General features: G+C 42.7%; 1 protein-coding gene across 6 annotated transcripts in view; it reads left to right on the top strand.

Annotated features, from left to right (window-relative positions):
* arhgef11 (Rho guanine nucleotide exchange factor (GEF) 11) overlaps nucleotides 1-12,592 on the top strand; it is a 40,032-nt gene extending 27,440 nt beyond the window's left edge. For 3 of the 6 annotated variants that reach the window (XM_080791951.1, XM_080791949.1, XM_080791948.1), the window contains 11 exons: nucleotides 104-179; nucleotides 1,476-1,658; nucleotides 2,124-2,205; nucleotides 2,595-2,681; nucleotides 3,010-3,065; nucleotides 3,288-3,440; nucleotides 3,852-4,100; nucleotides 4,591-4,698; nucleotides 5,199-5,551; nucleotides 6,550-6,682; nucleotides 7,747-12,592. In XM_080791951.1, the coding sequence (XP_080648077.1) occupies nucleotides 104-179; nucleotides 1,476-1,658; nucleotides 2,124-2,205; nucleotides 2,595-2,681; nucleotides 3,010-3,065; nucleotides 3,288-3,440; nucleotides 3,852-4,100; nucleotides 4,591-4,698; nucleotides 5,199-5,551; nucleotides 6,550-6,682; nucleotides 7,747-7,817 (1,551 nt within the window). In that variant the 3' untranslated portion in view covers nucleotides 7,818-12,592. Of the gene's footprint in view, nucleotides 1-103; nucleotides 180-1,475; nucleotides 1,659-2,123; nucleotides 2,206-2,594; nucleotides 2,682-3,009; nucleotides 3,066-3,287; nucleotides 3,441-3,851; nucleotides 4,101-4,590; nucleotides 4,699-5,198; nucleotides 5,552-6,549; nucleotides 6,691-7,746 lie in introns of all 6 variants that reach the window. The other 3 variants (XM_080791950.1, XM_080791952.1, XM_080791953.1) reach the window with 3 other exon arrangements.
* The last annotated feature ends 113 nt before the right edge of the window (nucleotides 12,593-12,705 follow it).

The following is a 12,705-nucleotide window of genomic DNA, read 5'->3' as shown; positions in this document are numbered from 1 at the left end:
TGTGTGTGTGTGTGTGTGTGTGTGTGTGTGACTGTGCGTGTATGCACGTCCAGACACACTCCTGTCTAATTTATTGTTTTTGTATTACTGCTGCTTCCAACAGAGTCTTAATCTGAGCACAAAGACGATGATCCACGAGGGTCCCCTCACTTGGAAAGTCAGCAAAGAAAAGACATTAGGTACGGATTTATACATGTATACATACACAAGATACAGAATCAAACATGCACACGAAACACCTTATTAAGTACACAGCTCTACTGTGTACTTAACATGTCATGATTAGGGCCGGGACTAATTGCGATTAATTTAGATTAATTAACTACAGAAAAATTAACGCGTTAAAATAATTAACGCATTTAATCGCATATTTTGTTTTCACCGCCGAACCGGAACGTTTCTCACTGGGCGCACGTTTCCACTTACCTAAGATGCTGACGCACCCAGCAGCAACATTGCTGTCTGAGCATTCACTTCCGCTAGTACTAGACGATAACAACAAACTGAAACGGCACACGTTAGCATGAATGCAGACCCAAATAAGAACGCGCAGCTTGGGAAATTTAGTGGGAAATTTAGATTTAAAAAGCGAGCGGATGGAAGCGTGGACAGAAATGCAGTTGTATGCATATTATGCAACAAAGAATTTGCCTATCACCGCAGCACATCGTCCCTCACATATCACATCAATGCCAAACATGTTGCTGCTAGCGTGGAAGTTCACGTTACTCCGTCTTCTTCAACGTCGCAACCTACACTCGACCTGATGCCTGGTTTCAGAGGCAATATGACTAAGTCCAAGTCTGACAAAATAACAAACTCCCTGGCTTACTGGGTTGCAGTCAACTGTAGACCACTTACGGTGGTCGAAGATATGGGGCTGCAAAAAGTGCTACAGATAGCTTCGTCTGACACAATAAACAATGTTTTGTTGCTGAAGTTTATGTATTCACTATTCATTCCTTTACTCATAAAGTCATAATACCAAAATCCATTTGAAAAAATTGCTTTCTCACTGTTCTCGGGTCAAATAATGATATGCGATTAAAATGCGATTAATCTAGATTAATTAATCGCAAAGCCTCTGATTAATTAGATTAATTTTTTTAATCGAGTCCCAGCTCTAGTCATGATGTAACTAGTCTAAGACCAATTAACAACATATATCGCTCCGTTGTACAATCAATTCGAAATTAATAATCCAAAAATAGCATCTCGTTGACCTCCATGGCTCCATTCTGTGATGAAACGTCTCTGAAAAGCCCCCAAAACCGGGAGGTTGTTCCATTACTACTACCTCGCGCTAATAAGTCTGTTCTCTCTTTAGAAGCACCGAGCAACGAGATGCTCGGTGAAGTCAGAAATCAAGGACCTAAAAACGTGTCCACACGTCCTACGGGTGTAATTATGGAGACGTGTGCAAACGTCAAATAGGTGTTAACTATTCACCATTCTTATTCCCTACCTACATGCAGAGATCCAGGCGTTGCTGCTATCAGACTGCCTGGTCCTGCTGCAGAGGGGCCCAGACGAGAGGCTGCTTCTCCGCTGCCCGTCCCGTTGGCTGGGCGGGGGCGGAGGCGGGGGCGCCGACACCAAGACCTCCTTCAGCCCCCTCATCAAGCTGGACTCGCTGTTGGTTCGCGATGTGGCCACAGGTTTGTTGAAGCATGTCAAGTAAAGGGGATCGGGCCATTAGAACCAATGACCAACTTCATATTGCTCATTTGGGTTAAATCACATAAAATGAGAAGCACGGTTTTCTTTTTCTTTTCTTTCCTTTTTTCTTATACTGTAAATCAACAAACCGACATGAATTCATGTCCTGTTCCTTGCCTCTGAATTTGTCTTTCCTTTAATGTTTTGTTTACCCATCATACAACACCATCAAACAACTTAACTAACATTTAACTATTTAGGACTTTGTCATTTGAGTGTCACGATCTACAAGCTCACAACACGTTGCAAAGCTTTTTTTTTTAATTGAAAAGTTTCAATTTTCTTTCATTCTTATTCAGTTAACTTTCTATTTTAATTTGTGCCTTATATCTATACATTTCTAAAGATTAGTTTGGACCTCCGATGGATGACATTTCTGTGTGTTTCGTTTTTGATCTCCCCAGACATTAAGGCCCTCTATGTTATCAGCACCATGGAGAGGCAGATCTATGAGCTGGTAGCAGGGACCTCCTCGGAGAAGAACACGTAAGACCTGAGACAAGATTCTACTTACATTCTTACAGTTTTCTGAAAAACCAGTCAAGGACCCCAACAAATAATTCTTATTAGGCCGCCAACCCCCATCTGGAAATATTTTGTTCCATGGACCCCCCCAGAAGCAAAGATTAAAGTTAAAAATGTTCACTGTGAACGAATATATATTCAAAGATTTGCAGATCTACAAGCTCGTAGCACGACACTCGGTGCCGCACTATGAGCTTGTAGATCTGCTATTTTTCAACAGATAAAGTATAATATAAAGTGGTTAAAAGCTAAGGCAACCCAGACATATCCTCAGGTCTAAATGGGTTAAATTGTCTGTCTCCGCTAGTTTAACTCGTTCTGACTGATTTGGGGTTTTTGCCATTTTCCAGTTGGAAAGACTTACTTGAAAAGACTATCTTACTGGCTGGAGGAGGCTCGTCACCTTTAACCAATCACGGATCCACCACACCTATATCGTGAGTGACTAATGATTAATGCATTATCAAAAATATAAGAATGTAATTTTTTGTTTCAAGTCACTGTTGTAAATGTAACGTCTTATGTCTTTAATGTTGTGAATAAGTGTGACAAATAAGACAATAAGTTCACAAAGTAACTGTATTGACTTTCGTTTGAAATGTACCCAATCTGCCTACTGTGAAATAAAATGTTCAATCAATCAATCAATAGAATGCAGATGTAGATTTCCTTGTGTGTATGTGGAGGACCGCATCACTTCTAGTTTTGTTTTCAATTGTTGAATTAATAAGCACTGGTAAATAGGATGTCTCGTGTCTCTCACAGTTCCCCTGGCATCTGCAACTCTTCCCCGGTTTCACCAAGCAGCCATCTCACCTCAGGTGAGAGTTACTTCATTAACAAGTATAACATTTTTAGCAAAAGCATCTGTACAGTATTTCAGTCAACCCTTCATTCCTAACAGCTATCGTCAGCAACAAATGATCTACCGTAACCTCCACTGATAAACACCACTAGTAAAATGTGTAACTGGATTTTGCTTTATGAAAACGGTATCATGTTCTTCTTAGTTTTTAACAATTGGTTCAACTCCCCAACCCCAGATGACTCTATGACTGAGCGATCGGTTTCCATGGGGACGGATTCCTCCAATGGCGATGAAGCTCTCACACCCACCACACCCACGGACCAATCGGCATCCTTCCTCTGCGGTGATGTGCAGGCTCTTGGCGTGGCAGAGGCCGCTCTCCAAGACGGTGAGAATGAAAGCCTGTTGGCGGTGGTGTTGGCAGTTCTACCAACACCACTAATTACCATGCCACAGAAATTATCTAGTTACTTATACCCCTTAAACTCATTCAGTGTCGAACATAGTTGAGCAATGTCAAAACCTGAAGGATGTGATGTTATTGAAATCAACTTTTCAACAATCCATTGTCCATCAGTCGACTTTGAGGCTTAATCAGGTTTTTGGCCAGGACTAGACTGAGCTGTGGACATTGCTCTGTGCCCTTTTTTAATTTCTGATTGCATACAAGGCCGCTGGGCCGCAAGACAAATTTCAGTGCGAACTGACAATAAAGTACTATATCATATCATTCGGAGTCGCAGACACGGACTGTGTTATTTGCTCCTACATGCATGTTTCTTTGGCTTGTTGTTCACAGTGGAAACGCTGAGGCAGCTCATCTTCAGAGATCTGGAAGAGGACGACTGGAGCAGCCACGACTCGGACGACACGCCCACCAACGAGGCAGCCAATGACCGGCAGAGGCCCGAGTCCCTGGAGACCGTCCTCAGCTGCAGCACCGACCAATGGGATGCAGAGCCTGAGGACGACTGCCTTCCTCCTGAGGCCCCGCCCCCCGAGGAGGAGGCGGAGCAACAGCAGCGTAGTTTTCAGGTTATGAGGAAAGGTAAAGATACTTCTAGGAATCATTGAGTGTCCCGTCGCTCTACCAAGGTTGACCATTCACTTTCTTTTCAGCCAATTCAACAAAACGTGTTTTTTTTTTACATATTCACTGTACGGTGTGATAAAATAATCATACCCTTAGGTGCTGCAATTAATTACACTTCTGGCCTGGGTATTGGTTAGTATTTTAAATTGACTGAATTAAAGGTGAATAGAGACTTGAATGAACTTGGCAACTGGCTCTTTGTGTTGTGGGTAAACTTTCTGCAAAGGCCGGCTTTTCCTCTGCATGATTTCCACACACACACACACACACACTCTGAATAATTCTTTTGTGGTGGTTTCTCATTCACTTCTTTTTCTGCTACTTCTTTTTCTGCCTGCTCCTCATTCCCTCTCACTTAATGTGCAACACACAAACACTTCCCATACTGTTTCCACACACACGCACACATGCACTACCTTCTTCTTCACATCTATCCTCTGCATAGCTGTGGTTGCGGGCTGTCCTTCTATCCCTGACGACATCACCGATGATGTCGGCCTCCCCTTCGACCAATCATCTGAGCCGAGAGGCGAGGCCACAGAGCAGCGTAATGGTAACCAGATAGTGTCCTGTAGGCACCTCAATGCAGTCACATCCTTGTTGAAAGTCTTCTGTCCTGCCAAACTGGGATCAAATAGTATTTTTCCAAATATACTATACTGGTTTAGTTTCTTTTGTGCCCACTGAATGTTGCGTAACACACTAAACAATACACTATAGACTACAGGGAGTTTTGGAAAGCTTGGACAATCACAGGAAAGTATCGCATATTTGTGTGTGTCATATGACATTGCATGCATATGATGAGGCCTACTCCTTCCCTGCTGGTAGTCCATGAAGTTCAGAACCACGACGGTGGTTTAATTCAGTCATAAACACGCGTCAGTCTCCTGCTACACAAGAAATCCATAGGAAGGTTAGCGCTTCATTTAAAATGTTGATACGCTTTTAGCCTAATGTATTAGTTCTACTGGGTGCTTGAGTACTACTGATCAAGAAGGCATTCTCGCGTCCTCGCTCTCATAATGACGAGGCCCTGTCTGTATGTCTCAGGGAACGTCTTCTACTTGGTGATGCCAACGGAGCACGGCGAGAGCATCACGGATGACTCCCACGACCCCGCCACCCCCACCGCCCCTACTACCGCAGCGGTGTTGTTCCCTCTGCCCCCAGAGGAGGAGGTGCTGTCGTCCTCCCCAGGCCGGCCTGGGGAGGACGAGGAGGAGGAAGCGCACTGCGCCACAGACACCGACCTGTCGGACCTCCCTGTGCAGCCGGAGGAGGAGCAGGACGTGGAATTGTGCCATTTGGAGGAGCAGGCGGGCCCCCAGAGTCACGTCATCACTAACGTAGATGAGATCTTCCACACCATCGAGGTGCTGATGGGCAAGTTGCACCGGCTAAGGGTGAGTTACTAATACCAGCCAGGGTGAGGTGCCTTGCGCCATTGAATGTGTGGTCAGCCGATCTTCCCGTTATCATCCTATTGATGGCGGTTCAGTAGTCCCTACTGGCCCTCCAGGAGGCTCTGGTAGGTTAGGTTGTTGCCAACCTTCGCAACTTTCGGTACGCCAACTCGCTCGCTTTAGCTCGCTCAGTGGTACCTCTCGTGCCTCAAGTCTGCATCTCACGGCGCACCTCCGAACTGTTTAGAACCCAGGACGTTGGGGTTGAAAGTCTTTATGATTAGCGAGGCTTGCTGCCGAGGCTTGTGCTGGGACGGGGTTTTGTGCTACGGTATGTTTCAATGTGGCGCTGCCCTGTGACAGCACATGCAGTAACATTGGTCTCAATGGACTGCCACAGAAATGCTGACAACAGCCTACCAGAGCTGGTAGGCCAGTAGTGACCTACTGAACCGTAGATATGAGATGACAACGGGTTATAATAACAGCCCCTTGTAATGGGATGAAACCTCATATGTCCAAAACGGTTATGTCTCAGGATTCGAATTAAAAAACGGCAAGAGTAACAGCTCTACAAGCTCAAAACGTGCCGCCTCACGCCACGTTTCGAGCTTGCGTATCTCTGTAGTATGATCAAGTATGGCGTTAACAGTGGTTTTCAAGCAGTGGTCCGGGGACCACCAGTGGTTCTTGAAGTGGTTCCAGGTGGTACACGGGAAAATGGACCCTAAAATGAAACCTAATGGAACAGTATGGGTTTTTTTATCAACAAAATATTATTTGTGTCTGAGAGGCTAAATCTCATCAAATGGTGGTCTTGGCTCAAATGCCAAATACATAATGGGTTGAAAAGGGTTGAAAAGCACTGCGTTAGAAATATGAAAATGGTAGTTTTGGCCTGCATCAACGATATGCTGTATATAATTTGACCAGAGCTAATAATTGTAATGTTTTAAGCGCACCGTCTTGTGTCCATCCCTCCCTCCATCCATCCCCAGGACATTGAGAAGGCTCACCAGGAGCTCCTTAAAACCCTCAGAGAGTCCTCAACCAATCAGGAGTCAGAGGAGCGGCCGTGTGCTTCGACAACGGTCTCCAGGACGCCATCTCTGGACCGCGGCTCAGGGGACGGTGAGTGAGTTGGGCTCCAAAGTTCACTGTGGCAGGTTTGGATGTCGCAACCATAGAGTTATAAAGGATAGCCTCTGGGCCGTTCGAGTTGCAACCCGATATAGTAAATAATGTTGTAGCAAGAATGTTAGACCCCCCCCCCCCCCCCCCGACTGCCACTCAAAGTGACTACTGGCCAATCACAGCGCGTCCTTGCACAACCCGTGGAGGCTTTCGAGGACGCGGCGGGGTACGTAGTTGGGTGTCGTTTCAGTCACTGTCCTTCATCAGGGTATCATCATACAAATACCAACGAAGTCGCCCTTTTACCAAAAGGGCGACTTCGCTCGGGCGTACATCCGGCGGAACTGCTCAGCCTGGTATTCCTAAAGTAACCTAAGTAAATTATGCTTAAACGGTTAAACCTAACCTTATTCCTAACCTTAACCCCAGTAAAACTATGCCTAACCCTAAACTTATTGGTAACCTTATTCTCAGTAAAACTGAAATGAAGAATACAAGAACCGCCACACAGAGTGGTCGGCGTGAGGTCAGCGTAAAAGAAACAAGGGCGAGATGGAACATAATATAACATTACACAAACTATGTAACGTAAGTCATTTTTCGCCAAACGGGCTGCGCGATTGCAGCCTAATGTCTACCGGATGTGTCAAACGGAACAGATCTACATATTCTATATTCTATGCCTTATTTTTTGCTACAATGCCAGACAGTCTTTGGGCGTTGCACATAGGAGTAAGAGACTCATTATTGTGTCTGGAAATTGGGTTAAATATTCGTAAAAGTTAAAAAAAAATCATTGGTAAAGAATGTGTGTGATCCCTGAATAAATAAAAGTTTGTACGTGAGACTTGTTTTGTGTTTCTCCACGTTGGCTGTTCTATCCTAGGCATTTGTCCTTAGGTGTGCAAAAGTACTTTATTTAAGTACTTGTATTCAGCGTTACAAATCTTTTCAAATCAACTTACTTTGGTTGAATTAAAGAATGGCTTAAATGGATATACCTGTGAAAGAAGAGCTGATATAATTTAGACGGTAACGTATGAATCATTTTATTATTTTAGATTTTTTGTCATCTAATCCAGGCAAGGAGGGCAGTCCAGCAGAACTCAAGATCCAGTCCACTGGATTCTGACGTCAACCTCACTGTCGGTGAACTGACGGACACACACACTTGGTCGCTGGCGTGAACAAGAGACAAGTACACACACGCGCACATATACAGTAACGTACTTGGCGATCAGACTCAGTCAGGCACCTCAGCCTCACACCCCTTTGCACCCCCCCCCCCCCCCCCCCCCCCCCACCCACCCAGCCTCTGCATGCACACCCACTGTAACAGAACCCAGGAAGGACCGCTGTGCTGGGATACCAGGAAGTCTAGACGCCTGACCAATCGAGGGGGGGGGGGGGGGGGGGGGGGGTTTACCTCCCGCGATTGCCGAGGTCGCGACGAGCACCTGCTGCACTCGTGGAACATGAAGGAAGAAGAAGAAAAAAAACGTTTAAAAAATCAAAGGTGGAGAAGTGAAATGTTGAAACGGCGAAGGGAAGATGGTTTGAAGAACAAATAAAGGGGAAAAGTTGGAAGAACCCTTACTGGACAACGGAGGGGCGGGCGGGCGTGTGTGCGTGCGTGCATGCGGGGGAGGTTCATGAAGGAGAACCGTACGTGGGCGACATTTTGAAAGATGGGAGGACTAGTAGTCACTTGCGTACTTTGAGCTGGTTGAAGGAAAACGGGAGCAGGAAAGTGTTGAATTGTTCAAGTAAATAATAGACCAAGGGACCCGCAATCCCAGCACTTTACCCACAAATTATGCATCCCTACCCCCTCCCTCCCCATCTTCGGTTGCTTTTACACTGAATTCACCTACCGCTGAAGCCGAAGGACTGTGTCTGTATATAATTCAGGTTATTTGCACTGGGTCATCATCATTGAGGATACCAATATAACATAACACTCAAACGTTTGTCTGTGTTATTCACGCAACCTGGCCCCATTATTACGCTCTCCTCCTCCTCCCTCACAACTGGTTAGAGCAGTGGTTCTCAAAACATTCGACTGAGTGTACAAATGGAACATTTGGTTTCCATTTGTACACTCTCAGAGAAACGGAGGGTCCTTAGTTGGACCCCACTTTGAGAAGCACTGTGGTAGAGACAATAAAAATGTTGTTTGTGTGTTCTTTTTGGGAACACGTACGCTGACGTTTAACGCAGCGCTTTACGCATGTCAGCGTTGTCCGACTCCACTAGTTGGTGCAACATATGGATCACTATATCGCTCCTGTTGATCACAGATTAAGTTATAGAAAATAAAACATAGTCTTGCGTAGCCATACAACTATTCCACAATCTCCGAATGCTACAGTATATAGAGTCTGGAACAACGCCTCCCCGAAAGCTGAAAGAAAAGGGAAGTTGGTCATTTCCGTTCACAAAAATATATTAAACTATCTTTCGGCCTACACTTTATTTAAATTCCATTTCTATAGCAACAAGCTATATAGGCTTTTGATTATTTTTATTTTACATTTGGACAAATCTGTGCGACTGCAAAGACTAAACGGAAACATTTTCAGAGCTTCCATTGCACATTGCGAAAGCATTTAAAAATTGTGGGAGTCGACGGTCTGACTTCGAGAGACTATAGAAGAAAACACTACTGCTACTACTGCGCTGTTTGCTACTGAAGAGCTTTGTTGTTTGTGGCCCTCCTTCCATAGCGCTGTTCTAGAGACCCACAGGGATTACCACAACAAACAGTTTCAGTGAATACATAGTTGTATGCATCTTTTTTTTTGTTCTTGTTAAGAAGGTAGATGGAACACAGGCAATTTTTCAGTGTGCTTAGAAACTGAAGGGGGGAGGCTTATATATATAAAAAAAACTTGAACCCTCTGTGGCAGGTTTACCAGGAGAAGAAAAACAGCTTGCCAAAAAACAAAGTCAAAAGTAGAATCTCTGCATTGTCTTAGAAATTGCCTGTGCGTCACTCAGGCCTGTCTCTACTGTATTGAGTGTAACACATGTGAACCAGCCATCCCTCTGTCCCACTCAGTAATATGCATAGATCAGTGGTATTCAGCCATGGGACATGGTGGGTGTCTATCCCATTTAGGACTGAGGCCGATGTTTGCTATATACTGTAGATGGCAACAAGAACCACAAAAGGGGTTCCTGTCCTGAATGGGCTATGCATGTTTTCATTCCAACCAGAACAACGCACACCAGGAGGGCCATTTCACTATTTTGGTTTCACCCTCTCTGGTTGAACGTGAGCTATTAGTGAAATAGTCTGCAACACACTGGATCAAGCTCCACAAATTATTTTGTTTATGATCAGCTAAATAAATACATTAAAAAAATAATTACATAGATAAATGTCCTTTTTGGACTGTTCCACTGTCTAGCACCTGGGACTTTATCTGTTGAGGCCTTTCGTTGGTTGGAATGAATGTCTAGAGAATTCTCCCGGTCCTCAGTGTCACATGTCTTAGATATAGCGTTTTTATGTTACTCTAACCACCTCGCCCAAGCCTGAAAACCATGAAGGGACTGTTCTATTTACCAAGTAGCATTGTAGCAACACACTCCCTCTTCCCCTCGTGCACAGAACAGAACTTATATTTATTGGGAGAAAAGGAGAAAAAAATATTGAAATGTGCATGCGCCTATCTCCGCCAGGCTATCTACGTCAGTACTATGACGTTAGTCATTTACCATATTGAGCAAACTTAAAGGTTCATCAGTTTCCATTGACTTTTCCCATATAAAATTTATAAAGTTCTAAAAAGTAAAGCAATATTAATAATGTATGAAAAGAAAAGTAAGCGTATGGCCTACTAGTAGTGTGCACAAGACATTTAACACTGATTGGTCCAGAGATAATGTGCCCTATTTTCGTCACTGCTAAACGCCTTATCCCTAAACCTTTGTCTTATTATTACTATGTTTTTCCCAAATGATAAAGGCAAAGTTTAGGGATAAGGGGTTTAGCACTGACGAAAACAGGGCCCAATAAGTTTGAAAGATTCCATTTGAAAGAGTCTGTACATGTGGGCAAAGTAACGTTGTGGATCTGTCCAGAGCCGCAGCATAATGGTTAAAGTGTATTTTCGTTATACTTGTGCTGTTACTTGTGCGTTATATTGGAGCAACACAGTTATTTGAATTGCCATTTAATAATACTCGTTGCTGACTATCACACAATGTGCTGTTTCTTTGTAATTGAGAAAAGAACGTTGTGTAACTCATCTTGTAGGCCTTTGTTGTTTAGGTCTGTGCAACCGGTGTGCTTTCAAATGTTGAATTTTTTGATTCAATACCGTACAGACCCAGGCTATATTATATGCTTTTGGTTTTCTTATGGTTCTAGACTGCGTTGAGGATCCCACTGTCTATCTAGCTGAGCCAACACAGAACACACACTCACTCTGTATTTGAACTGGTTTCAAATATTTTGAAGAGTAGCATTATTGACGAACCTAGGCTCTTTTCCAACCTTGAAACTGGAAACATTACTGCCAAAATTAAGCTAAACCAACTGCTCCTCTTATCTGAGTTTAATCAGATCACTGATTCAGCTGATGTTTTACTTGAGTAGAAAATGTTTTTTGCCCAGAGAGGGAAAATTAACTGTCACTTGTCTTCCTTCTGAATCCCGTGTTAGCGCATACAAGATTTGTAGTGATTTTCATTTTGCACACATTCATTGTGATAAAACAAATGCTATGTGGTTAAAAACTTTTAAGCTTAATTAAAAGAATAGCAGGAGAAAAATGTGTACTGGTAGAAAAAACAAGGGACCATTTCAAAACATGCATTACCCAAGCAGGTTCAAACAACTTACAGAGGAGGTTTTCCTAATAATAAAAAGTAATAATATAATAATAATAATAATAATAATAAAGCCTGTATTGGGTCATGACCACTCATGGACTCCAGTAGAACTGCATGCACTACAAAGTAATAAATAAAATCTAAATGAGATGCCAATTGAAGAGAGTTCAGTCAGTGAAGAATTCTAAGGCTGCTAATTATTAAGCATCTCCTCCGTCGTGTCAGGTTGATTTAACAAAGGACTAAATATGCATTGTCTCAAACTGCTTGTGTTGAAAATCAATGCAAGATGTCACCCTTAATGAAACGCACAAATTCTGTTGTAAAACTATTTTTTTTCCACCACTTTTTCCCCTCATTCCTACAGCATTCTTCATTTTGGGAATTTCTACCTCTTTTGCTTAACTTTATACTCATCAGTGTTTTTCTTTTCTTTATATCTTCTAAAATGACATGACAGTTGAAGCTATAACTTAGCTAAATAACATTATACCTTTTTTGTTTTGTTTTTGTAAAATATTGCACAGAGAATCCCTTCCCCCTGCACAGTGCAAACTACTGTATGCATACACATAACGTCTTTAACCACCATCTCGTTGTATTCTTTTTAAAGAGAACACAATCTTGTCCACTAATGTAATATAGAGTCCAGCCCCACTGTTTTCTATATATATATATATATATATGTTTATTTGTTTTCTTGGTTTCATTTTGTTCGTTCTGTAAAGCCTTAGTCTTCATCTTTGATTTTATTTTTGTAGATATGATTTTTAAAAGATGTGTAAATTATTTTTCTTCTCCTGTTTTTAAAAATGGTGAGATTGATAGCTGCACAGAAGGTAAAATGAACTCATGTTTCAGATTCACGTGTTTTGTGAAATTAAAAAAAGAAAACTGGATACAAAAAAATGTGTGTTTTTGTGTCTGTAAATAGTGAATGGCCAAAAATATTCTTGTTTGTAGAGATTTTTTATTGATTTGCTCTGTGCAGATGGGACTTTTCAATTTTGTGTACACTTAAATGAATACACAACTAAGGTGACAGTGTTTCTTGTAATGACTCAACTAGATTGTACACTTGAGACCTGATGTCTTGTAGAGTATATTAAATGTTTATTTCTAGTCTACTACCAGTAAGAACATAGCCTGTTGTGGGAATGTTTGGGGTTACAAGCTAC

This window comes from Protomyctophum bolini, assembly GCF_963924005.1.
Source record: "Protomyctophum bolini genome assembly, chromosome: 20".
NCBI lineage: Eukaryota > Metazoa > Chordata > Actinopteri > Myctophiformes > Myctophidae > Protomyctophum > Protomyctophum bolini.
This window is presented reverse-complemented; position numbering and strand designations above follow the sequence as displayed.